This window comes from Suillus plorans (genome assembly GCF_016647745.1).
Source record: "Suillus plorans strain S12 chromosome Unknown HD556scaffold_109, whole genome shotgun sequence".
Classification (NCBI taxonomy): domain Eukaryota; kingdom Fungi; phylum Basidiomycota; class Agaricomycetes; order Boletales; family Suillaceae; genus Suillus; species Suillus plorans.
In genome coordinates, this window is record NW_024537493.1 from 66,673 (window position 1) to 91,050 (window position 24,378).

The window sequence follows — 24,378 nt, forward strand, 5'->3', positions numbered from 1 at the left end:
TCGTTTGTAATAACTCTCTATCTTCGACATAGCCAAAAGTCAAGCCCATCAGCGAGGATCTACGCTGGACTATTGTACGAATGGCTCGCCTGGTTGACCTGGATGCCATATCTATGTACGCTGATGTCAGCCGACGCTAAATACTTCGGATCCTAGCATTGTTCAGAGCTAGTACAGGCAAGGTAACGACAATGACAGACCGTCGTAGGATTGGTCGCCACCGTCATTTGACTTCCGAAGATGTTGCAGTGTGTACTGATCATTGCCTTGATACTTGAAACTAATTTATTGATTTCAACCGTTCTTACATGGATCTCTTTTGACAGCTACCTCGACGAACTCAGAGAAGAATTAGAGGAGATCTGTGGGGTGTCTGTCTCCATGCCCACAGTAATAATATTGTACAATAGATATTCAGAAATGCATGTAGAATATGAGACGGATAGGAATATACTACACCAGGTGACTCTTCCAGTAAAGGAGTTCTATACCACTGGAGTATGACGGAACTAAGCGATGGTCGGCATGATTTGATACCTTGCCGTCGCTGTCCACAACCATAGAAATCACGGATGTTGAATTGCGGTCAGGAATGTAGTGTGTGCCTTGTTCGGCCTTATTCGAGGGAATCCCATGACTACTGACAGTCTTAGCATGAATATACTTCCAATGAAGAAAATACCCACATCTCAGCCAGATGGTTCTGAATGAAAGTAAGTGACCGGGCATCGCGCACATGATGCTGGCACAAGGCACAATACACGATAGCATCTGCCTTCACAGTAGGTTTGGCTTCTTTTTCATAATGCTTGACATTTTCCAACTCCTCCCCCTCTATCAGTGTCCACTTGATCTCTTCAGGTTGCAGATCTCTGTGCAAGCGATAGCTGTGCATCACCTGTTACGACAAATCGATGAGCATGATCGCAAAATTTCGCAACAATTTCATTTACCGCCATATCCCATGTCATAACTACCTTGCTGCCCGGCGTGGAACACTTTCCGCATGCAAAGCGAGCATCCAGTTCATCCATGTGCTCTCGACGCGTAGTCTTGGGGTCAAGACTGGCAGCCTGAACGACAGCTGCAGTTCCCTCAAAAACACTAATCCGAGGAAGATGTCTAACGGCAGACCACATCCGGCACTCGAACTGTTTGACTTGTAGAAGGTAGACCTCGTCAAACAGCGTGACAGGTGCCGGGACGAAAAATCCAGGCCACGAGAGCACTTCAGGATACATCAGGAGACGACGATCACTGCCAGATTCCACAATAAATGTAGCAGTTGCCAACTGCAGGCAATCCGCATCCTCCTGTTTTCCACTATCACCCTCGCTTTCTGGACAGCGGATCAGATCTAGAAATTCGCGATCGATTTTGGCTCTCCAGGAGGATACGAAGTCCCGGAGTTGCTGAAAAGCAGAGACGAATGAAGTCGCGGTAATTGTGGCTGATTCAGGTGACATGATGAGAACTCTGAAGGGGTCGAATTCTGCAACATTGACGGCATGTGGCATCAGGTCAAATGCTGCGTCCGCGGGAGGGGGGTCCTGTAGGTACTTCTTGTATTCGTCCATCAGGATCTGGCGCCGAGGACCGTAGACTTTATCTTCTATGCGACGCATCCTGACCTTATCAAGCGCTGTAATCAAATCTGGGCGCATACGATCCCACGCTAGTAGCAAGAAGCTGTATACCTAGTTCTAACAATTTGACGACATACTCACATTTTTGATTAAGAGGTTTAGGTTCCTTGAATGATGTCCCCAGATGGTCTTCCAACCAAAATTTATTGACATAGTCCAACTCAGGCCTGTAGCCTGCTTCAGTGAGACGAGTCACGATACTATGTTTGCGCATCAGTCAAGGCTGGAACATACAAGAAAGGGGTAGCTGACGCACTCGTCCTGGCGAGCACGTCTAATGGCGTCAAGTTCAAGTTTACGAGAACTTGCGACATACTCTAACCACTGCTGACATCGCTCTGCATGCTGGAATGAAGATGTAATTGCATGACCCAAGTAAAACTAGTTCGACGACCTACTTTCATGACCTCAGCAGCATTTGTTCGCTTCTCACGCAACAAAGCTACCATCTCGTCTGCCGGTGTCTTCGAGAGCTCGGCACGTAGTTCATCAAGTGCCTTCTTGAGGAACAGCTGCTTGGGTCGGCCTGCAACACCGTAAGAAGACGAATGTGACAGTGATGCAAATCAAGGTAGGCCCACCCGTTCCGTATATAATGGCATGCGGTAAGTCATATGAATTGAAATTTACCGTCCATGGGAAGCGGCTTGCTGTACTCCACTGATCAAGAGTGCTATGCACAGCGTAAACAAAAGGGTTGACAAGCCTGAATCAAGATGACCAACTTTTCACCGATGCATCTGGGGCAGTATCGTGCCCGAAGTGGCCATAAAACAGATCGGACAACTCTGTCACAATCCTGTAATACATAGCGGTGAGCAAGGATTGCGGCACTTTCGGTAAAGCTCGTCGCACATGGCAATGAGGATAAAAAGCAAGATTTGCATACTGTGGTTCACTCATATCTTGAGGGCAATCGGGAAGGTCATCAACCTGAAGACGGGCAGTTCTCCAAACAGAAGCGGATGATCGCTGCAGCAATAAATTCCTGAAGTCCTTGCTGGTTCGGGATAGATTCAAAAGGTCCATTGGAGAGAGAAAACTGAGTATCTGTATAAGCTCACAGTGAGCCTTGCGTAAAAAATTTGTAGGCTTGAGCCTGACATGAAATAGAATATCCAAGTTCATGGTGGGCATTAGGTCGAGTCGTCCACGGCGCTTCAACTTCTTTTTGGCGTGGTGCGCGCGTTTCTTGGATCTTTTTTTGACGTGGCGCGGAGCAATATCAGGGTCTTCTGAATCCTCGTCACTAGTACTAGCTTGAGGGATAAAGCTTCCTGGTTTTAAGACCATTACTTTTGTGGAATCATTGCCGACCACACGAGTGGCCGATCTTGTTGTAACCATTGAACGTTGAACTACAGTCCAAGTTGGTGCACACTAGAGTTAAAGCTTGAACTGCGTGCGCTGGGTCGTAAAAAAAGGAGTTTGGCTGGATCGGGATCGGCTTTGATGTCACAGAAATTGCCAAACAATTGGAAATAAATATACTTACAGATAAATAAACAAACAACATTCACATGCCACACACTTTACGACTGAAGAAAATTCATTACAGCAAATCTCAAGCATGTACTATGGTAGAGGGTAACAGTCCACATAAAAACGATCAGAATCCAAAGCCGGTCATAGCCTGAGTAGTATCAGGTCAGTCATACGAAACTCCAAGTACGCCTGCGGGAAAACTCACAGGCATCATACCAACCATGCCGTTACCATTTGCCATTGGCATTGGTGGCGGCTGACCGACATATCTGAGACTCGTTCATTAAATCAAGCATGAACTCGTCTGGATCTTGCTTACCCATTGGTTATCAGTAGACGGGTGGCAGGGTTGATAATCGGGGCTTCAGCTTCTTGCTGCTCCTTGGCGGATTCTTTTTTGGTGCGCTCCTTGACCTCCTTCTCCAATGCAGCTAACTTCTCGCGCATAGTCCTTGATACTTGGATTTTGTATGGCATGTAGAAATCATTGAGACCATGTTGCCATGACAGCTCCTCCACAACATCTGGGCGAAGAAGGTCGAAGCAAACGTATAGCATAGCAGCGAAGCACTCCTTGTTGCCGATATCAACGAAGTAAGAGAGCAGATCTTCAGCGACGTCCGTTGAAGCGGAGGTGGCGGCAGTGATAATAGCGTCCTTATACAACTGATCGTGCTTTGAGAGTGATATCGACTCTTCCCAGCGAGAGTTTTTCTTAAATACAAAGTAAGCGTCACATCATTGTATACCCAAACAATTGTGTACCTTGTACAGATGTGCTGCGAGTCTCCTGAATTCCAGCAGACCGTGCTGCTCTAAGCGCCGTGCAAGACCAATATTATCGAAGTTGTCAAAGCTGTCGATGGAATCCCGGAGCGTTTTATAGTCTTCTTCTTCTATGAGGAGGTCGTTGTATGCATCGTTCACGGTCTCAATATTCAGCTACCCGGATAATTAGCTCTCGCATAAAGAAGACATCAAGCACAAAGCGGCTTACATGCTGGACGGCAATGAGATATGCCCGAATCAAGGGAACATGATCTATCTGGCGGAACATACGGACAACCCGCGCGTGTTCAATGCGGGGAATGAGGACAGTGAGAAGATCAGTCAAAAGCGTTGGCTGTTCTTGAAGATAGAATGTGAGCGCCTTGTAATATCTAGAAAATTGTTCTAGCCAGGAGCATCGTCAGGTCTGCGAGAACCCACATTTCGACATTAGCAGCCCGAACAACAACGTCTTTGAACTGGTTGTGTTCCCAAGCATCAGCTGAACGTTCAATCATCGCCAAGGCCGCATTATCCTGGAACACCCATAAGCATTTATTGACAAAGTTTGTAGAAGGAACACGTACAAACTCGTCATATTTGATGTATAGGAAAACCAACTCGGGCCAGAGATGAGCCTTTTCAGTGGCTTTGATAACCTAGATAGGGTCTGAGTATACATGCTGAGATAATGTGCGTGATACCTGCCTTGGGGATGTTGATTCTCGAGACGAAAAGTTTGAGGTGTTCCATCACTAATTAAATGGAGATGAGATACTATTATGGAGATAAGTATATGCTTACATTTGCTCGGTCTGTACTTGCTGTATAGGATCGACAACTCGGTGAAGATACCCATCTGTGCAAACAATCAGAGCTGACAATGCTAGATGTCTTGAAAAAACTTACGTGCGCTCGCTCCAAACTCAAAGCAGCTTCAAGTAAGGACAGAACTTCATCGAAGTAGCCACAACGTTCATAAGACCGGAGCAGAGCAGCCACTTCTTCCTGGATTGATAGTGAGTATAGGCATAGTTACTAGAAAGCTGACTGACCGCGTGAACGACGATGTTCAAACCACAAATTTGTGCCTGTGACGATAGTCAGAAGACGACCAACTGAGCTTTATATATAAAATCACTAACGAGTCTGAACTCAGCTTTCTCAATACATGCAGCATGGACTTGCTTCCACACCCTTAGGTAGAGTCAGTTTAAGATCGACTATTCGAAAGAATGAGCGTACTGAGTGTTTCCGGCCTTCCGGGCACTTTCCACAGCCGCTTGATTCTCGCCGAGGTAAATAAGAGTTGTTGCAAGACGTGCCCAGTTGGAGATACTGGTGAACAATAATTTGGCAGCCTGGTACAGTTCGTCCTCGAAGCACTTCTCTCCGACTTCCAAGATATCAGCAACATTGGTCATGGCCAGGAAATCTTCCATGTCATGGAGACGATCAGTCTTAGCATATGCATATGCGAGTTCTGTGTCGATCTTAGGTTCGCGAAGCGTCTTGCGAGCCATTTGGAGGAAGCGAACAAGATCATCATGTTTTCCAGCATGACTCGAAATTTCAATGACCTCAGCGAAGTTGGAGGGGTCCTCAGCCTTGATATACGAGTCTGAAGAAAAACATAAACGACGATACACACACGAGACATCGCAAACAACTCACCAATGGCGTCCTTAATGCGAAGACCATCGAGCTGAGCCTTTGCAAGCCTGCTCCACACTTCTGGCTTGTTGGCCTTGTTCGCATAGTCTAAACCGCGGTCAATGGAAGCGATATGCTCGACGAGAACATTGATAGCCATTGCATGCTGATCGTATTTCTTGTAGATTGTCAAGGCCTCTTCATACAATCCATGATCGGTTGCAATCTTTGCAATCTCTCCGGCGTCATAGTTCTGGAGCTTGTTGATGTAGCCAACGACCTTACCCTTGTCTGCGCGAATTGAGGTCAGGAGAAGGAGGTTCTGGAGATTGCGGTTGTCGCTGAACGGAGAGGGCTCGATGACTACTTTCTCGAGAAGCTCGATCAACTCGATTGGGAGATCAGCCGAGAGGAATGCCTTGACGGTTACTGAGACATCATCAGGGTCCGTGCACTCTGGGAGTGCGGTCGCAACGATCTATTCAATGGCGGGTGAACATCTAAGAATGCCTGTTCAAATCCATTCAATTCAATCTCACCTGATCAATGAGAGCCCTGCGGTGAGTATTGTCGTGGACAAGGACCTGCGCCCAAAGCTCAGGCTGGCGACGTTTCACGAGGTACCGAGCTTGCTGCTTGAACATCGAGTTGTCGTTGGTAATACCAATAAGCTCATCATCACAGAAGCCCTTTGCATAAGCGATATAGGCAAGGTAAGGATCCCTGGCTTCACAGAACTTTCCGACAACCAGTGGCTCATACAACTATGGAACCAGTAAGTGAGCACACCAGTTCAATTCATTCTTGAGATAGCATGACTCACGTTGTTTTCCTTCAAGAACGTTTCTGGGTTGTTGTTACTGTCGATGAAAATCTTGGCCATGGCATTGAAGACCGCTGGGTCCTGGCTGCCAGACTGTACCCGAGCCTCCAGCCAAGGTAGAATGAGCTTCAAACGGTTGCGTTGCTCAACCTCATTCACAAGCTCATCAATGGGGAAATTCCCAGTGACGGAGGCAAGTAAACCCTTGATGGTTGTCTCGTCGCAATCCACATCGAGCAAGCCCCCAACAACCTGAGGCGTTCGGACCGAGTTAACACGCTGCACATACACCTCAATGAACTTCGTGAGTCCGTTCTGGTACAGGTATAGAACCAGGTCGTGCACGAAATCGAAGCGGTCACAGACAATGATAAGGGGAAGTTGATCCGGGAGCTTTGCCTCCTTCAGGAAGTTCTTGACCTTCTCAGGGTTGTAGTAGTTGCTCTCTCTGCAGATTCGCTCCACTTCACGAATTTGACCAGTGCGAGTAGCGGCCTGGATGTACTTGAAGTGCACCTCGGGATCCTCACTAAGGTTAACGATGGAGCCAAGGTAGTAGTAGAGGCCTGCATTATAGTTAGCGCCCATTGGCCATGCATTTTAGTCACATGCGACGGGAATCACCTTCAAATGTCTTGAAAGATTCAAACATCTCGATGAGCTTGACAGGACCCAAGATGTCAGAGTACTTGGTCGCGATCTGGATTACAACCTGCAAGTTCTGTCGGATGTTAACGCGCAGCATCTCGTGCATGCATGCCATGGACTGCTCTGTTGTTAGACGACTGAAGTAGTTCACTAGCCACTTCGGAAATATTAGGCCCCACCTCCTGTTGAGAGCAATAAATCGAGAGCTCACCTCCGGCTGTAGACCGCCCGTATGAACAATAGCGCGTTTGATGTCCGCTAGGTCTTCATAGTGCTCCAATGCCTTCCCACAGATAAATGAGACATGATCAGCGCTCGGTCAAACTTTACTTACTCGTTGGAGCAGGCCTGCCTTCTCGCAAAGATTGGCAATTCGGGGTCTATCATAGTTGGTGAACATCTCATTGCCGAGGATGGCATCGGCAACTTGAGGAGCATGAACGAGATTCATCTCGAGCAAGCGGGTTTGCAGATGGCCTTGCTCAGGTTTGTTGTCCTTCAATGCATCGAGAAGGAACGAGGTTGCAGGCTGAATCATATTCTGTGACATGAAAATGTCGACCACCTAGGAGAATGACAAATATGGAGCCGACGATCACATAGATAGGAAGTAGCCTTACCCTTTCCATGTCCACGAGCGGCCCGTTCTCGTCATTAACTAACTGACTTGCGAACTCGGCCCCCTTCTCTGGACTTGTCCTCATTATATGCTGTAGAAGAGAAATATAATCCGGGGTGTAACCAACTTTCTTCGAGTAGAGGACGATCTTCTCCGTTTGTCCAGTCTCCGCGAAGCAAGCGATGACCTTATTGGGAACGTTCGCTCGTAGGTAGACGCTCAGCGCCAGTGTCATGTCATGTAACCGCACAATGTCCCCCAATTCCTCGCTGCACGTGAGCTTCAAAAAAAACTTGAGCAAGAGCAAAACACAAGGAAGAATAACCTCACCTTATTCTCCTTGAGCCACTTTTCGAGCAGTTGTTTCCTTCCCTGTTGCAACACTGGGCGCGCGAGTTCGAGGGACTCGAAGTGGTTCAGCTCGCCCTTCTCCAGTAAAATACCGAAGTACTGCAAAATCGGCGACAAGCCACCAGGAGGCGCCGGAGCTTGTTTGAAGGACTCAATAACTTGTGCAGTCCGGAGTATACCCTACGTGGCAACATACATTAAAAAGAGAATGATCGACAATTTGAAACCTACCCTCGGAGAATTCGCAGCAATTTTTGCGGCTTCGCTGTACTGTCCACCAGAGAACAGTTGCTGGTATTGCTTGATGTAAAGGTCATCAGCGCCAGGGAGATTTGCACGACTAGCAAGCTTGAAAGCAAGCTCCGTGTTATTGAGGGTGGTCAAAATGTACGGAATAATGGTCTGCTCGTCAACGCTGACCGAAAGAACTTGACCCTTCTTGTTGACACCAATGATACCGTTCGACAGTTCGTGCTCGGCAGTGACGAAAATCGTGTCACCAGAGATACGGTTCATGTACACACATGCACCGCTATCCAGGTCATACAAGTGAATGAAACCGTATTTCGTGACCAGGAAAACGATCCCATGTTTCTTCGACACTTGCATTGCCACCGGGAAATCGTTGGTAGCCTCTGGAGGGAAGTAGACATCTACCGCCTTCTTCACAAAGGGAGGATCAGGAGCCGTGTGGTCAATTTCAACGACATGAAGCTACCAAAATTTTGAGTGTTATGTACGCTTCACAGTTGGAAGAAAACAAACCTTGGCGCCTGTCGCTGTCCTGACTGCAAACGCAAACAATTTGGTAACGTGTTGGTGTCCGTCAAGTTTCAGCTCTGCAAAAGTAGCCGCATGCCCCTCAATAGGTTGACTGACGCCTCGTTCACGACTATACAGCTGCATTGCACCCTTGACCTTGAAAGCCGAGGGATTTGTCGTGTTGCCAGTAATGCCAATGAGAACCAGCCATTTCTCGTCCGGGGTCACACGGTAGTTGATGATTTGAGCACCAGTCAATGTCGCATGTCGATCGAATACCTTCTGAGGCGGAGAAGTCTGGTCTGAGATGCTCCAATGGTACACAGCCGTGTCGGTGACCATACCAATAGTGGTATCCGAGATCCACTTCCAAAACACGACATCTTCTGCGTTGACGTGTGACTTGACTTTTTGCTTCGTCTCAATGTTGAAAATTTGAAGCGTTCGGGCAGCTAGAGTGAGAGCTTTGAGCAATTCCTTCTATTGTAATGCACACATAACCGTACCCTTCAAGGCGAGAATTTTGTTGCGAGGGTGCATTATGGCAGAGTCTGCGCTTATCGGTCGTCGTAAGACATTATTGGCATCCGCAAGGTCGATAATGACGACTTGATTTTGTTCATTAATCTTCTCTCGTACGCAAATGAAGTGGTCGGACTCCAGGGTCAAGGTCTATGAAACGCGAGGCCACGCGGTCAGTTATCTCGTTTAGAGCACAGCTGCGCACACGACACTCACCTGCGAAATTATAACAAAGCCCAGCGCACATGAATAATTGAGTCTTCTTCCACTAACAACGATGCCAAATGGGCTGCGCGTACCTGAAATCCAATTGAACTTGGCTGTATGGCCAAACTTGAGAGTTGAAGATGCTCGCAGAATGTGATGGGCTTCGAAATATCAGCCATAGCGCAGAAGTCAAAGCCGGACGCGGCGCTGGCAGTTGAAAGAGACGTGGGTGTTGGGTTACGCGGCGAAGTAAGGTAATAAAAGTTTACCTTTATTTGTCTCTCGTTTACAAACGGCCAAACTGCGGGAAAACCAACAAATATGACACATTTCGGCAGGCATGTAAGTACATAAAAACATATTCCACTAACGCGCTCTACTCTATTCTTCTGACAGTGCCAAAGCTTCCTGCTCAAGATCATCTCCCTCTTCGAGTGTTGCCGGTGGGGCCGCATTACCATAGTAAAGACGTTGTAGGATGATGACTTTGGAAAGCGCTTAGCGACGTGCTGTAACTTGTGAAGTGCAGAGACGCTTACCACAGTCTACTGATAATTGGAACACTGCACATACCTTGAACTGCAGGGGTGATCCCTGAAGGAAAAAATACACAGTCCTGACCCGACGTTAAGGCACTGGAGCAGGGCAATGTATCGGGAGAACTTACTTGAACGAGTCACCCCCCACCCATCCAAGGAGAGTTGAAGCACGGAAGCCATACAGTGATCGCTGTTTGTAATTACTGCACGAGGGAATGTCAGTCAAACGTGTGGACGTCTGGTGTCGATTACCTGATCAACTGCGGAATAGGCAGTGTGCTCTCCAGTCCCAAGGCAACAAACCCTAGTATCGTAACGTATAACTCCGATCGACTAAAGATCAAGAACAATATCGCTGAACATAAACTGAATGGCTCGGTGAATGAGAAAGAGTAGAAATTACGACTAAGGCTCACATGAACCCAGCAAGAAACTCAATATATTGTGCATATGTATGCCACTGCCAAAACGAAAGGGGACGGGACGACGCTCCGAAGTTTTCAGGGCTCACACGTGGGCGGTATCGAACGCAAATGTAGAGCAAGGCTAGCTGATGTGATAGTCAGTTCGTCACATGCAGCAAGGCCACAACATACAACACACCTGCGCTATTATCATTAAAATGGACTGCATGAGCAGGGCAAGCTCAAAATGATCGCCCAACCAGAAAAAACATCGAGTTATGTTTGCAATTAGTCTTCGGTGAAATAAGGAAGGGGTTGCAGGGTGCGGAATCATGTCAGTGTTGCAGGGTGTGGCAGAGTGATGTCAGAGAGCTCACAGAATGGCGCAGACGTCACGAGAGAATCCTGTTGAGTCCCTGGGGGAAGAGTTAGCAAACCGTGCGTTAACAGGAACATAAAAAACCGCACTTTTTGCGAACAATAGACACAGCTTGATCGACATAAACCAATGGGGGACCAATGGCCATTCCGACTGCAGCAACAGTAGGTATCCATGATGCCATGAAGCTACTTAGTAGCAGGAGAGTTCAAGTTTCGAACCTGAATTTACTTAACTGAGTGTGGGGATGACAATGCCAACTGCACAGCCACCTCACTAGTGCTTTTATCGGGTTAGACTTATTGAGTCATAGAAGTTGCATGGAAGAAGAAGCTTATCCGGCCGAGTTCATTGAACTTACTGCTGAAGCGCTGCGTGCAGGCAAGCCCGAGATATTAATTCTGCGAACATTCTCTGGAGCGAAGGAGATAGCGTTCGTTCCTCAATCCTCCACCTTCCATCACTAGCGGGAGTGCCTTCAGTGCCAGGGCAAGTCTGCGTTTCTGATAGAATGTGACACTCAAAATTTTGTGCCATGCCCCTCCGATGCGAAGAAACACTCTTCTTCATCACCGTAATGGCGCATAGTAATCGACTCAGATCAATCTATGGCGCAACGGCTGGTCAGCGTCCAACACAACTGCGCAAATCTCATCCAGATTTCACATCATTCTGTTTCGTCGCACAAGGTCTACGTGCTGCTTTACTTGTGTACATGGCGTAGTTTCCAGCATCCTGCCATTTGTCTGGCGTTGCCGGCCTGTCTGGAAGCAAAGCAGACCGCCTTTGTTACTAAGTATGCTTCTTTGATCTTCTTTCATTTTCACTTCGAAGATTTTTTTTATCCCCTGCGTCCAGAATGCATGTCACATACATGCTGTAACGAAGGATGAGTTACTGTGCGCATCTCTGACTTTGGTGGGTACATCACAACGCTGACATATTAATTGTTTAAACAAAGCCTAAGTATGCTTGTTTTCTAACGCCCATTAATAGGTACCATAGCAATGACGTCGTGGTGTTGCACAACCTGTGGGAGGAATTTCGGTTCTAACTTGCATATCACGCGAGGGGGGAAAGCAAGCAGACGAGCTATCCTTTGTGCCCCTTTAAGGGCTTAAAGAAATTCCGGTCCACGCGGCAATTTTCCAGCTTCCATTCTTGACGGATGGATGAAGACGACTATTATCAGTTTTGGGGACCTTAGCCTTCATGCAAGTCGAATTCCTTGCAATCTTGTGGAGCCGCATGCCTGCCGGCAATCACCCTAATAATGCAATACTCACCCTTGCGGTGAGCTGCCAATGGCCTCAGTGATAATGCTGTGTGTCCGGATCCTTTCTGCACCACTTGATCCGCAGAGCCTTGATGGAACCCGTGAGGTCACGCATCATGGTCTTCTCAAGGTCTAGGGGTGATGCATCGCTTTCCTCGTTGTGTGGACAGTCTTGTAGATGAAGTGCGGTCGTCCCATTGTACAACGGTACAACCCGACATAGCGGTCTCCAGCGAGGAGTCGCATTCCTCGAATGGAAATACCTCGCTAGCGCGTGGAGACACATTTTACATCGTGTTATGCTAACGCAGACGCTGAATGAGTTTCAGCACCCTTAGGCGTGTATGGTCATTTTCTCCCTCATAGCCCTTGTCTAGATTCAAACCCAACTATTAGCGCGAGGTCATTACCAACGGACGCTTTTAGTCACTCTTCATTCTTCCCCTGTGGCAGCCAATCAAGTACGCCCAGCGGACCCTCCGCGAGAAGGAGACGACTGGTTTGGTGAGTAGAAAACAAGCCCCTAAACACAATTTCACCACGCCGATATGGCCTGATGGTGGAAGTGAATTGTTCATTTTTACCGTCGATTCGTTATGCATTACTATCGATTGCATCTGCGCCAGTTCTGCGCGTTCCTTACCTGATACGAGCGCGAAGCGTAGTGCTATTTGCCTTATGGATTTACTGTATAGAATGCCCTAGGGTGGGCCGCAATTACATGCAGATAATGATCGTGGACCAGTGGATTGGTATATATCTACCAAGTTGCAAGCGATACCATAAAGTTCCCCCCCATTCGGATTGCACTCAGGTACTGATTTAGCCTAAAGTTCTTCCGCGGCATCAATTGTTGGAAATTTGCTTCCGTTTTGTACTTTCCTTCTCTGTCCAACTGTGAACTCTTATGCCCCCACACGTCCACGACACTTTCGACCGCTATTCTGCAATGGAGCACTGCTATCACAACGGTGACCAGTACTATGATACTAGCCTCCCGATTTCTACCCATTACGATTATACTCCCTATCAACCTTATTCGTATTACATTCCCGACAACATGATGCTCGCGATGACAGACCTCCAAGGCGAACAACAATTAATTCAGACACCCGTTCATGAATATCACCCCCAAACTTTTGACAACCTCACGTCTTCCTCTGTCCATTCTGTATCGTCAGATTCGTCATGTTCAGTGAGTACAGTGAAACCGCTACCCTTGTTATCGAACGATCAACTCACCCGGATTTAACCCAGACGTCCACTGATTTCCATGATACAGCAGCGTATCCCAGTATCCCAACATATGCTTCCGACAGAAGACCGTCGTATCCCCCGAGTTGGGCACAAGACGTCAGAAATAACTCTACTCATGTCCCAGCTGCCCAGTCGTCAGAGTACCGGGCAACAATCGCGCGTCTCAGTGATGACTTTCTCGCAAGTGCGTCGTCATTGTTTGGGGGATCTGCTTCACGCAGTAGCAATACGTCCTCCACCTTGAGTGGACCTGCGACCCCTCATCAGAGCCCTATGCAAAACAGCAATCCTACTCCTGCCAGAAAACGCTCATCGGAAGCCATGAATGAGGAGGTCTTTGTTGATCAGGTACCAGCGCTTGTCACTCGCCACTCACAATTGAAGATCTGACGATCGAAATTTTAGCAACTTGACGCCCGTGCATCCGTCCAAGATTCGAGATACCTTCCTCAGCCTCACATGATCGTTCCTTCTCAAAATAGAGTCGTGCGTGAACGTCGCCTTCCTCAGGGTTCATCGCACAGTAGCGAGTCACAAGGCCTCCTGCGGTCCCCCGCTCGCCCTTTTAGACAGTCGCTTTCACCAGATTCACTACTATTACGTGAAGAAGGGCGGCCGGCGGCTCATCAGGCCAACAAGAGGCCCCATCGCTCCGAGGAGATCACCCGCCATTCTCAGACCATTTCAAGCGTCCCTGCAACGTGGTCAGCGCCGATGGAGCCTGTTATGAAAGTTAGTGCCTCGAGGAAGACTGGTGAACAGAAGAAGCAAGCCCTTGCTTGCTTATTCTGCAGAGAAAGAAAAATAGCTTGTGGTAGACCCCCTGCCCATAGCCCAGACCAGACCTGCAAGTAAGCGCTGTCATGTTGGGCTCCAATTTCCTCTTTCTGACTACTTCTTCAGTCAATGTGCACGACGTCGGATGAAATGCGAGTATCCCACGGAATCTCGTCGAGGGCAGCACAAACGCATTCGGCGTAAACCAACCGAAGATTGTATTGGAGCTTCTAATTCATCTTCGGCTTCGCAGTCAGCACCAAATACACCACCCGTTATTGCGTTAACGGCTTGAATGAATTCCACGTGTCAATGTACAGCACATGTTTTGACGACCGTTCAATGAGACACTTTAGATATATGTATGCGATATTGCCTACAAGGGCTTTCCGTGACCTTCGACCACGTATACCTATTTCATATCGATTCCCTTTCTAATTGTTAATTATTATTACCTGACTGTGTCAGTTACTCTCCTTGCATTCTTACTTTCGTTAACCTAGTATCCCCAAACGTTATGTTCTCCTTCCGCATTCTCTTACTGTACGATTTTTCATCGTTGGACTGCAGTATATTTGCTTTAATAATATCAAGATCTTGTCGTCGCCTTGAACGTTTCAAGTGATTGTTACTGACTTGCATAAATCACTTCCACCCCTGGGCCGAGCAGCGTTCATGAAATGTGCCAGGAAGCATGAAGGTGGTAAGCGCTCATCCCAGCGACTGAATGAAATTCTTTCGCGAAGACTCGCGGAGCTACTGCATGAAAATTCAGGGGTGAAATAGATTCCAGAGCATTTAATATGATTCGAGAAAGTGTATTCGACGGTGTATGTAGACGAAAAAAAATTGAAATACGACCGAAAAAAAATTCTCGGTCCAAGCGCGAGGAAAACGTCCCCAAGGTGTTCCAAAGAAAAGACTGAGAACACCTGATAATAATATCGTGTACATATATCTCATTATCACCGCCCATTGACTGTGGCAGTCGAGTCCCTCCGTAAGCCCGATGGGCCAGGTACAGTGCGTTGTTCTGGAGAAGGTGATCTCTTATTCGGATGGTCTGGAATTTTTTCAATTTCCTTCTTCGCCGCTTGCCAGGCCTCAAGGTTCTGCGACCCATAAGATAATTTCTGGAATAGTTAAGATGAAACCTACCTTTTTGCACCAGTCCCTATGGATTCTTGCCATGCTGATGGTCATCTCCCTTAAATCGGCAACTTTCTGACGTTGGAAGCGGTCTAGATCAGCCTGGATCGTGGAACTTGAGTACTTGAGATCCTGTGCTGAGAGGTGCAGAGCATCTTCCAGCTATGGTAAGATGTAGTCAATCTAATGGTGAGCAACAGGGGAAATAGGAAATATATACCTGTGAGATGGTCTCCCGCGTCTTGCTGATGCTACTACGACGTGCCGTTTCAGGATCGACGTCCATCATCCCATGGAGCGTGTAGCTTAAAGCATTCAAAAAGCCCATACCAGGTGCTCGCCGTTTGTATGGATTGGGTCCTGGGTGTGGAGGCAGGTATGTTGAACCCGGCTCCTCAGCCTCATCTTGAGGCTGGTTTTGGGGTTGACTTTGACCTTCTGAGCCCTCAGCGGGGCTACCTGGCGACCGCAGGCCGTTAACACGGCCTTTGGACAACGCTTCGTCCAACCTCTTTGCCTCTCGTTCGCTCTTTTCGTATTCTTCTAGCAGCTCGCGCTTGTTTTCCAATGCATCCTGGGTCATTTCATATTGAACATGTTTTTGGTGACGATAGGATAACAGCTTCTTGATAATCACTGCGAATTGCGCGTACTCGTGGAGAGGCTCGGAAAAGTTTTGTTCAAGTTCCTGGAGCTACGAAGGGGTGAAATGGGTGACTTTGAACAGAAAAGGGCGGACGCACAAGTCTAGTTGTTGACATGTACGTCGTGTCAACAGCTTGTCCCGTCTTCTCCATGGCAGCGGCCAGTGCCCCACTTTCGTTCAAGCTGTATCCGTTTAAAGCAGCGCCAAGTTCTGAATAGTCCTGAGCATTCTCTAACATTACAAAGGGTCATCAGTACTTCAGTTGTCCAATGTATAATGTCGGTCGCACCAGACCATCGCTTCAAGGTCCTCCGGGTGACCTTCTCCATTGGTCCACTGAGATGATTTGCGAATTTATTGGTGAATATCTCAGAGTCTACGGACCGCTGATCAGGGTGTCTCAATGGGTGTGTTGCTGACGGACTTGGAAGGGCAGCGTATGCAGAAGCGGCGCTCTGATCTGTCGGGTTATGTGAGGGTGCTTTGAGAGTATTCTTCGGAAGGAGGGACAAAGGAGGTGAATGTAGCACTTCCGTCTATTCAGCAACAGTCAATCAAATGCCAGGAGGTTAAAATAAACTCTACAGACCCAAGATACTTCGCCATCAAGAAAACGATGGAATACATGTTCGTTCGACAAAATAGGGTGCCGAGCGATGCGGTTCAAGAAAGTCTGCAACATTCGCTTCCGGCGTGCGATCATCGCAGTATCCTCCTTGGCCTTTGCTTGCTTCGTGGCATAGTCACCAATAGTTTGCTTTGATGGAATTGGTGGAATAATGATAGTCGGATATAACTTCACCAGGCTTGACCTCAGGGACTCGAATTCCGAGTACCGATGTCTCGCCTCAGCATTCTATCTCGTAAGGTTAGGAGCGGTGCATCCAATTCAGAAGTGGGTTACACGTACACCTGCACGAATAATGTAGGTAATATAGGGCGTGTTCGAGTTCAAAGACGTCTTCTGCGCATCCGTTATCTTATCGTGTGAGCTCCTTATTAGAAGTTCATCTAGACGACTGAAAGAGCGACGCACAAGAATCTCGAGGTCCTCCCCAGAGTGTAACCACTGATCTCGTCCACAACAAAAGTCACTCTTGTATGTTGACTGCGGGTGCCTGTTGGTTCCAGAGGAAGGAAATGGACGACTTAGCGTGGGGCTTGTCGATGAGAGCGTTCGAGCGGGATTGCGGGGAGAAGAAGGCTCAGATATGTTCACCTTCGATGTGGATGATGTTTCAGAAGGTACACGATCAACATCGGTCTCGAACGGGTTCTCGTCCTCGAAATTGTCCATGTCAATGTTCCAACTATGTGTATCGTCGGGTCAGTTGAAGAGCTTTGTAAGTCGCTCTGTGAGGTACGGTTCTGAAAGTCCAATTCGAACTAGACCACAGGCTGACCCAAGAAAGTCTCTGAGGTGGAATATTTGTGCAAGAAAATGTTGCAAGCAGCAGAGGAGTGGTGTTGTTCAATGAACGGTCAACAACTACGTATTGGCTGTGATTGTCCACTGAGAACGTCACTTGTGAGCGTCTATATTTGGATGTACCTCATATTGGCCTGATACGTATGCTTCTTGTAATAACTTAAAATCTGGCAAATCGAAAGGACAAAATGTAGGGAACTAGTTACATGGTGAACTACCCGAAGACTCTGAAGCCGCTTTTCAGGGCAGCATCAATTTGTTCTCGCATCGAAGTATCTTCATCCATCCTATGGTCTGCAACTTGCATAGAGTTCTCGAATCCTTTTCCGAGCAAAGAAGCAAACAATTCATCAATCTGTTCCTCGTGCCAGCTGCCTGGTGTTGTGATTGGAACCATGAAATTTTGAATCTTTTCGTGCACCTCGTATCTGTGGGACATGAGCATATTGGAGCAGCAAACAAATCGAATTACCCACCGTAACTTGCGACCTTTGCTGGCCTTAGTATCAACATGCTTCTTGGCCTTTTTTTGCTTTTGAATTTCCATCCAATCCTCGTTGCCTCCGCCTCTGTTACCGCGGGTATCAATGATGTCTCGTAGCAGTTGATGATAAAAATCAGTATCGTCAAACACCTCTAGATCATCTTGAACCTCCTGCTCATCACCTCCGCCACCTTTATCGACCCCTATTCGAGATCCTTTACCCCGATAGATTCTCGTCCGTTGAAGAACCTTATCATGATCTAACAGCGTTTCATCAACCAGTTGAGAAGCAGACTTCAATGCTTGCGACGACTTTGAGAATGCATTGCGATTTGAAGGCAGCAGAACAGAGGGGGCAACCGCCTGAATTTTGGTTGACCACTTGTTCAGAGTCTGGACGAGATGAGGATGAAAACTGCAGTGTGTCATTAGCCAGTATGAAGGGGTCGAAAAAGCGACCGGAAATACATATGCTCCACAGAGGCTGCTGCCTGTGTGGCTTCCCAAAATTCTAAAGTATAATCTTTTACAGATCTCACATCACCAGTTTTACGCCGTTTCCGAGGAGGAGGAGCGATCGCCTCATTGGTAGATAGTAAGGCCTGTGAAAAGTGAACAAACGTTGATAAGGGGGGAACAAGGTGGTGGCGATTCATTAAACGTACATCCTGCAAGTGAAATAATTCATCGGACAGAAGCTGTGCCTCTGCCAGCATCTTTACTAATGATGACTGGACATCGTCGTAATCTGCAAGCTGCGTGGAGGTGAGGAGGAAGTACTGAGAAATTAATCGGCATGCTAACCGGTGGGAGCCGATTTCCTGCAGCAACGGCCCTCTGCAGGCGGATACGTGCGTCAAGTAGCGAGTCCCACAATGCCTTAAAACGCAATCAGTAAAACCAACATAAAAAGCACAATTAACCGCACAATTTGCTTCGAAACAGCCTTCCCTTTTTTGCGGTCCTCGTCACGCGTTTCGCGCAATCTCGAAGAAAGATTCTCGGTGTGCTTTGGCTCCTCATACGACGTCGTGCTTTTGGCCGCAAATGTTGTAGGAAACGACGTTGGGGCGTCTGGTTCGCTCTCCAGTTCGCTTTGAGAAGATGGAACATTATTGTCTGATTCTTCCTCGTCTTCGTCGCGCCCCAGTTCGCTGCTAGTCTTATCGTCGTCCCCCTCACTGTCATAGTCGCTGTCTTCATGTTCCATCAATTGCTTTCGGGATGTCTTTACGCCATCATATTTTGGGTCAGCTATGCTGTCTTGCAATTTGCGTAACCCAGAGGGCCTAACGAGGACTTGAAGATACGGACCGGAGCAAAATTGAACGCAAAACTTACCCGACGTCGATGTAGTGATCGCGCGCACGGTTGGTGTCATCCGCAAGATTATTATCTTCCGGATCATGAGCTGTGGCCTCATCTTCTGGGTCGAAATCTGCAAACGGCGCAGTCAGAGTGAATGATGAACGGCCATGGCGTAGTGCTTGCCTACAGGTGCGGCATCCTCAAGCTGAGCGATTTGTTCCGCGAGAGAGATGCCTGTTACATTGAAAATTTCAGTCTCTTTTCGTTGTAGTCCACAGCCCTGAACTCACGCTGCATGAATGAAGATGATCAGCTGGACAAAGTCCGGCACGGTTGTCATTTTCAATATGAGTGTTGTTATGTAATCGTTACGGACGCGCCCGTGAGACCGGCAAGTTGATAGGTCGAAATTATCTAGCGCAATATTTCTTCTTTCTTCACCACCGTCACCAGCGACAGTCGTAAAGTGGCCTATTGCCGCTGCCAGTATTGAATACTAACAAGCTGCAGAGAACAGCCAATCTGGAGTCTATATCTTATCCATGTTATTTGCAGTCAAAAGATGCACAGAAATCGTGTCTCCAGTGAGTACTTCTCATTTCGGATTCGGACTTGTTCTTTTGAGCCAAGGTTCTGTCACGCGACAAGCTATCGCTTGTCGATACTTGGTACTGATCTCTTTACATGTAATATGATAGCCCGACCCATGGCTGACCTGATCTCTACTTGCTTTATGCGCGTGTCTTCTCAGGAATATTCCGTATTTGCATTATTTTCCATTTGCTTCTGTGAATATGTCGAGGGCAGTCCAAGTGGATCATCATTTTATCTCCTATTGTCCTCTCCTTGTCTCTCATTTATACGTACATTTACTCATATTACCTCAGATTATCAAAAACAATCGCCCCCAGCGATGTCTCCTTCCCTCATCCATTCCGCAGGCGCCGCCGTAAATTCCCTCTCTCAAGACGACGAGGACGACAGCGACATATGTCCAGTGTGCGATGGAGATTGCACCTGCAACAACAAACCGCGTCCCCCGCCTGCACCGATCGCAAGCAATGGACTTGCGCGTCCTGTTGTTGCTTCATCATCCACCGCTCACGTTCCCGTAATGCCATCGCTAAAAATCAAGTTCACCGTCCCAGCAAGTATGCAGAACAAAGCACGCTTACTGACATCGCAAAGCAAAAAATCTCGCGCGGATGGAGTATCCACTGCGATATCCAACATTACGGGATCGGGAGCCGTGTCTACCCTCGGACAGGCTCAGCGTCTTGCTTCGTCAAGCACCCCTGGCCATGGCCATCATACGTCTCAAGATCCAACAAGTCACAAGCGCAAAGGACGTTCATCAACGGGCATCGTCGATGCGCGAAACCTGTCCAAGACTGCGGCAGTAGACCGGCAAATTCGCGGCAACGAGGCCAACACGTTGCCACAATCACAATCACATCTCCCATCGCAATCTCTTCGTGCACAAAAACCAGGTGCATTAAAAGGACCGCGCTCCAATGTCAGGAGTGCTCAACAGCCGAGGACAAATTTAAAGTCCTCGAGGCCTCCCCAAAACACTAAGGCCCAAGGCACAATCCCAAAGAAGATCTCCAGTTCGAAGAACAAGAAGAAGAAGCAGGCCTTAATCAGTGGCGGGTCCGCTTCTGATCATAGCGATCAAAGTACTGATGATCTAGACAACGACGATATCGAGTCTGGACAGTTTCCGACTTTCGTCGCTGCTTCAGATTTGTCCCCCTCGTCGGCATCCGATTCCTCTGACTCGGGCAATGAGTCATCAAGTTTCGATTCTGATTCCTCTTTGGAGGCAGAAGAGGAGAGTTATATTCTTGCGGAGCAGAGGCGTCATGATAAAGCACGCGTTCGTCGCGAGCTTTTAGGTGACGAGCCACATCGGCGCAAGGATGCGCATAATAATAATTGGGTTATTCGCCCGCGCAAAAAAAGTGTCGGTCTCAGTGATGTCGACATGGATGGCGACAGTGATGATCATACAGAGGATGAGGACGAGGATGAGGAGGAAGAACTGTGTGATGAGGAGGGAGATGAGGAGACAGATGGTCAGGCCCCTAGCGTCATTTACACCGGCCTTGCGACTGGTTGGTCGGACGACGAAGAGTCGAGTTTTGACGCTGACATTTTTTTCGACAATCTTTCTGATACCAACTCCGATGACAGCTCGTCAGAGGACGAGCCTACTGATCCTCAAGATGCTCAGGCAGATGCCATGACAAGTAGCATTAGCAGCCTGCAGCGTAGTACGGACCTTGAGATGACGGAGGGATGGGACGGTCAGATTGTCTTTACCAATGGCTGTGGCGATGGCCAAGGCGTTTTGGACCTTGCCTTTGAGGCCACTGCTGCCCAACTGTTAGCTTCCGATACTGCATCCATCAGCCAGGACAGCGATGTGGAGATGGGGTCAGAAATGGGAATCGGCCGTGGCGATGATGACGACGACGAGGTTGACTCCGTGATTGGTACCAGTGATGGTGAGACTACGGAAGAGGAACTCGTCGACGCCAGCGGCTTACCAACGTCGCGTGCCATGAGGCTCTTCTGTTGGCCTACGAGTGTGTCTTCCATCAATCCATCATTTACCGTCAGTCCCACAGTTTCGCCCGCACCTCACAATCGCCGATCAATCACGTCGTACCACCGTGAGTCCCCTCGACCCGCCGACATTCTCGCCAGAAAGGTCTTTTGCGACGACTCGGACCACTCCCAGACGGACAGCGGTGAAGGAAGTGCACCCTGTCCCATTCGGAGAATATCTCAATGCGGCGTTCCCATTATGGGACACTTTAAACAAGCCGGCGATGTCACGCAGAAGATGGCCATTCTCACTGGGTCAAACAAAGATGTTCCCTCTCCTTTCCCTCGCCTCGCTCATAGACGCAGGCGCATTGATTCTAGCAGCGGTGGAAGCTTCAGTAGCGTACGCATTTTATATGATACGATTTGTTGTCCTATTAACTTGACATTTCAGATTATGGACGTTCGCGGTCGTACATCCCGACTCACCATCTTCACCCCGTCTTCTGCCTTACCCCCTCCTTCATCGTCGGATGAACCCTCATCACACACTACCCCCGAGCCCTCACTCGCAGAGCCGATTGAACTCGACGATGTGCTAGACTCGTCCTATCTCGACTCTGAGCCGGAGATGTCACTAGGAAACGGTACAGCGAGTGAAGGTGAACTCCATCGTCATTTGCAGAGCTTAAGTCGCTGGGACCGAGTTCCTGTCGGTACTTTCCGTTTAACTCGCGAGTCGGCGGTATCCTCTAATGATATTCCCTCGTCTCCTGGCTGGGCATCCGAACCTCCAAAGACCGCCACATCTGACGTACTGTCCTACAGTAATGTCATGAAAAGTAGTCCTCTCAGCACCATGCTCTGGCACGATAAGGGACCGCCTCCAAAGGCGACTCCCCGCAAAAACCGATCGGTCGTCATATCTCCTGTAATTCTTCCCGTCCGTGACGGCGACCGCACCCCTACCCACGTGCCACATAATCAACCTTCCCATAATCAACAGCCTCCTCACAAAACTCGCAAAGAGTCTCGCCGCGAGATGAAGATGTTGAAACGCAAGACTCACGGGCCCGTTCACCATCACCACCATCAATATCATTATCACAACCACCATCCTAACATGAAGTCGCGAAGCAATGGGTCCGTGCAGCGCACCAACTTTTTCAATTCCCCTACTTCCGTCCCACCCCTCAATATATGAATAGTACTGACTTCACAACGCCGTCAATTGCTGGCGACGCAATGTTTCGAGCACCAACTCACGATTTCTTTGTTGTAATCTTTGTGCCACCACCTTGTTATGATCACGCCATTTGTTGTTGTGGTATCTTTCATTCATGCATCATCTATATCGCCCATGTTGCTTCGCTGTTGCACTACACATCGGGTACTGATTCGTATATCCCATGCATTGCTTGGTAAATAATGAGTGTCGTGTTATTAGTGGAGTAGTAATGTAAAAAAAATACAGCATGAATGCGAGCACAGCTCTGACTAGTCCGAGATGAAGTATGAACATATGTATCCGATGTGATATTGTTATCACATTATCACGCAGCCAGACCCAGACCCCTTTGCCCGCGTGCTCAAAGACACGCGTGCAGCCTCATAGAAGACTTCTGAAACACCTCTATTGTGCTTCGAACTACATTCTGTGATGATCAAGTCAGCTCACGCGAACAACGAGGTATAAAAAGGAATGATAGGCACCAAGATACCGTGATGCTCGTATTCGACGTGCGACTGCAAGACCCTCCTCATACTGCACTGTATGAGCCCCATATCGAGCAAGTCGATCACGAACAGTTCGATCGTCCCGAAGGTCGCATTTAAGGGCTATCGTATGTCAGATCATGTTGTAAAGTGAGGTTGTTAAGGTACGACTGACCGACTAGGACAAGCTATTTCAAGAATTAGTGAGCGACAGGAAAGATGCAAAAATCATCACACACCTTCACACCTGGACAGTATTCTATTATTTCATCGATCCACTGCCCAAAGAAATTCAGTTGAGACGGAACCATGGGAAGCAGGGGCGCATGTACCTTCGACTCGACGTTCTCCAATGATGTCGGGTTGTCAACCTGCGAAGGCAGCATAAGCCTCGTTGTCCCAATAGATGATGAGCTTTGGCAACTGACAGAGAAACAGATCATGACGACATGCGTTTCTGCATAGCTTAACGATCTTAGCCGGTCAAACTCCTCCTGGCCTAATGAGCCCTTCAAATGTTAGATGTTACAAGAAACAAAACAGAGGCATGATCTTCGCATTTGCTCACCGGCGGTATCCCATAAGCTGAGCTCCACTAACTGGTCCTCCACATATATATCATGCACGTAGTTCTCGAAGACGGTGGGTTCGCTACGACGCTAGTCAGTCGCCAAGCAAGACATAGGATGGAGTGCTCACTAGACTTGAGTGAAGAAGCCCCTCGTGAAGACATTCAATAACGAAGTTTTGCCTATCAGAACAGTTGTAGTGTTTAGTCGAGTGAAGTAGAAAAAGGACGTACCGGAAGCACCATCCCCACATACTACAACCTTTCTTTGTATCTGTCATCCACGTTAGTTGGAACCACAATTATTGAGGACTGGCTCACAGGCCGACGACCAAAACCTGTCTTCGAGGAGGACCCACAGATTACCATGAGACTCAAAAAGAGAAGTGATATCGAAATATGAAGAGTT

General features: G+C 48.1%; 8 protein-coding genes across 8 annotated transcripts; 2 read left to right on the top strand and 6 right to left on the bottom strand.

Annotated features, from left to right (window-relative positions):
* Positions 1–281: 281 nt before the first annotated feature.
* On the bottom strand, positions 282–3,409 carry HD556DRAFT_114086 (uncharacterized protein). The gene is made up of 11 exons (XM_041296092.1): positions 3,142–3,409; positions 2,751–3,078; positions 2,502–2,696; positions 2,372–2,445; positions 2,228–2,319; positions 2,045–2,172; positions 1,903–1,991; positions 1,728–1,846; positions 954–1,675; positions 687–898; positions 282–637 (listed from the first exon to the last, which is right to left on the bottom strand). The coding sequence occupies exons 2-11, from the start codon at positions 2,991–2,993 to the stop codon at positions 454–456; spliced, it is 2,058 nt and encodes a 685-aa protein (XP_041152994.1). The 5' UTR covers positions 2,994–3,078; positions 3,142–3,409; the 3' UTR covers positions 282–453.
* HD556DRAFT_1422148 (uncharacterized protein) lies at positions 3,061–9,730 on the bottom strand. Its single transcript, XM_041304508.1, has 26 exons — positions 9,577–9,730; positions 9,262–9,427; positions 8,759–9,207; positions 8,225–8,707; positions 7,973–8,173; positions 7,644–7,922; positions 7,358–7,588; positions 7,235–7,306; positions 7,000–7,180; positions 6,376–6,941; positions 6,092–6,316; positions 5,574–6,030; positions 5,145–5,520; positions 5,045–5,096; positions 4,955–4,990; positions 4,809–4,907; positions 4,704–4,758; positions 4,608–4,654; positions 4,487–4,558; positions 4,341–4,435; positions 4,129–4,291; positions 3,897–4,073; positions 3,451–3,845; positions 3,337–3,400; positions 3,142–3,279; positions 3,061–3,078 (listed from the first exon to the last, which is right to left on the bottom strand). The coding sequence occupies exons 1-25, from the start codon at positions 9,661–9,663 to the stop codon at positions 3,256–3,258; spliced, it is 5,052 nt and encodes a 1,683-aa protein (XP_041152995.1). The 5' UTR covers positions 9,664–9,730; the 3' UTR covers positions 3,061–3,078; positions 3,142–3,255.
* Positions 9,731–9,792: 62 nt separating this feature from the next.
* HD556DRAFT_1422153 (uncharacterized protein) lies at positions 9,793–11,126 on the bottom strand. The gene is made up of 7 exons (XM_041304509.1): positions 10,896–11,126; positions 10,805–10,843; positions 10,627–10,720; positions 10,440–10,573; positions 10,152–10,389; positions 10,024–10,100; positions 9,793–9,969 (listed from the first exon to the last, which is right to left on the bottom strand). The coding sequence occupies exons 1-5, from the start codon at positions 10,988–10,990 to the stop codon at positions 10,272–10,274; spliced, it is 480 nt and encodes a 159-aa protein (XP_041152996.1). The 5' UTR covers positions 10,991–11,126; the 3' UTR covers positions 9,793–9,969; positions 10,024–10,100; positions 10,152–10,271.
* A 1,749-nt stretch (positions 11,127–12,875) lies between these two features.
* HD556DRAFT_1422168 (uncharacterized protein) lies at positions 12,876–14,804 on the top strand. The gene is made up of 4 exons (XM_041304510.1): positions 12,876–13,277; positions 13,340–13,687; positions 13,745–14,190; positions 14,243–14,804. The coding sequence occupies exons 1-4, from the start codon at positions 12,990–12,992 to the stop codon at positions 14,409–14,411; spliced, it is 1,251 nt and encodes a 416-aa protein (XP_041152997.1). The 5' UTR covers positions 12,876–12,989; the 3' UTR covers positions 14,412–14,804.
* Positions 14,805–14,872: 68 nt separating this feature from the next.
* Positions 14,873–17,442, bottom strand: HD556DRAFT_1422174 (uncharacterized protein). The gene is made up of 8 exons (XM_041304511.1): positions 16,948–17,442; positions 16,822–16,890; positions 16,501–16,767; positions 16,201–16,447; positions 16,009–16,142; positions 15,486–15,959; positions 15,275–15,427; positions 14,873–15,228 (listed from the first exon to the last, which is right to left on the bottom strand). Exons 1-8 carry the CDS (start codon positions 17,206–17,208, stop codon positions 15,082–15,084), a joined length of 1,752 nt encoding a protein of 583 aa, XP_041152998.1. The 5' UTR covers positions 17,209–17,442; the 3' UTR covers positions 14,873–15,081.
* On the bottom strand, positions 17,443–19,479 carry HD556DRAFT_1422179 (TRAUB-domain-containing protein). Its single transcript, XM_041304512.1, has 9 exons — positions 19,423–19,479; positions 19,316–19,366; positions 19,166–19,262; positions 18,753–19,113; positions 18,629–18,703; positions 18,490–18,579; positions 18,293–18,426; positions 17,817–18,239; positions 17,443–17,768 (listed from the first exon to the last, which is right to left on the bottom strand). Exons 1-9 carry the CDS (start codon positions 19,427–19,429, stop codon positions 17,555–17,557), a joined length of 1,452 nt encoding a protein of 483 aa, XP_041152999.1. The 5' UTR covers positions 19,430–19,479; the 3' UTR covers positions 17,443–17,554.
* Positions 19,480–20,045: 566 nt separating this feature from the next.
* Positions 20,046–22,889, top strand: HD556DRAFT_1314218 (uncharacterized protein; the record flags this gene model as incomplete). Its single annotated transcript, XM_041300896.1, has 2 exons — positions 20,046–22,088; positions 22,140–22,889. The coding sequence occupies 2 exons, from the start codon at positions 20,046–20,048 to the stop codon at positions 22,887–22,889; spliced, it is 2,793 nt and encodes a 930-aa protein (XP_041153000.1).
* A 341-nt stretch (positions 22,890–23,230) lies between these two features.
* HD556DRAFT_1249812 (small GTPase superfamily) lies at positions 23,231–24,338 on the bottom strand (the record flags this gene model as incomplete). Its single annotated transcript, XM_041298878.1, has 9 exons — positions 23,231–23,340; positions 23,399–23,524; positions 23,637–23,679; positions 23,734–23,772; positions 23,830–23,900; positions 23,970–24,052; positions 24,101–24,152; positions 24,204–24,243; positions 24,291–24,338. The coding sequence occupies 9 exons, from the start codon at positions 24,336–24,338 to the stop codon at positions 23,231–23,233; spliced, it is 612 nt and encodes a 203-aa protein (XP_041153001.1).
* Positions 24,339–24,378: the final 40 nt, after the last annotated feature.

Coding starts and splice junctions, on each gene's coding strand:
- HD556DRAFT_114086 (XM_041296092.1), bottom strand. CDS start 2,993: ATGGTTACAACAAGATCGGCCACTCGTGTGGTCGGCAATGATTCCACA. Junction 1,676..1,727: donor TAAACCTCTTAATCAAAAAT/GTGAGTATGTCG, acceptor TCTTGCTACTAG/CGTGGGATCGTATGCGCCCA. Junction 899..953: donor TTATGACATGGGATATGGCG/GTAAATGAAATT, acceptor TTGTCGTAACAG/GTGATGCACAGCTATCGCTT.
- HD556DRAFT_1422148 (XM_041304508.1), bottom strand. CDS start 9,663: ATGGCTGATATTTCGAAGCCCATCACATTCTGCGAGCATCTTCAACTC. Junction 4,759..4,808: donor TGAGTTTGGAGCGAGCGCAC/GTAAGTTTTTTC, acceptor TTGTTTGCACAG/ATGGGTATCTTCACCGAGTT. Junction 4,436..4,486: donor ACATCAAATATGACGAGTTT/GTACGTGTTCCT, acceptor TGGGTGTTCCAG/GATAATGCGGCCTTGGCGAT.
- HD556DRAFT_1422153 (XM_041304509.1), bottom strand. CDS start 10,990: ATGGCATCATGGATACCTACTGTTGCTGCAGTCGGAATGGCCATTGGT. Junction 10,574..10,626: donor TTTTAATGATAATAGCGCAG/GTGTGTTGTATG, acceptor CTATCACATCAG/CTAGCCTTGCTCTACATTTG. Junction 10,390..10,439: donor GAGTTTCTTGCTGGGTTCAT/GTGAGCCTTAGT, acceptor CGAGCCATTCAG/TTTATGTTCAGCGATATTGT.
- HD556DRAFT_1422168 (XM_041304510.1), top strand. CDS start 12,990: ATGCCCCCACACGTCCACGACACTTTCGACCGCTATTCTGCAATGGAG. Junction 13,688..13,744: donor AGGAGGTCTTTGTTGATCAG/GTACCAGCGCTT, acceptor TCGAAATTTTAG/CAACTTGACGCCCGTGCATC. Junction 14,191..14,242: donor AGCCCAGACCAGACCTGCAA/GTAAGCGCTGTC, acceptor CTACTTCTTCAG/TCAATGTGCACGACGTCGGA.
- HD556DRAFT_1422174 (XM_041304511.1), bottom strand. CDS start 17,208: ATGGACAATTTCGAGGACGAGAACCCGTTCGAGACCGATGTTGATCGT. Junction 16,143..16,200: donor GACCTTGAAGCGATGGTCTG/GTGCGACCGACA, acceptor TTGTAATGTTAG/AGAATGCTCAGGACTATTCA. Junction 15,229..15,274: donor ATAGGGACTGGTGCAAAAAG/GTAGGTTTCATC, acceptor TATGGGTCGCAG/AACCTTGAGGCCTGGCAAGC.
- HD556DRAFT_1422179 (XM_041304512.1), bottom strand. Junction 18,580..18,628: donor CAGGAAATCGGCTCCCACCG/GTTAGCATGCCG, acceptor ACCTCCACGCAG/CTTGCAGATTACGACGATGT. Junction 18,240..18,292: donor GCAGCCTCTGTGGAGCATAT/GTATTTCCGGTC, acceptor GACACACTGCAG/TTTTCATCCTCATCTCGTCC.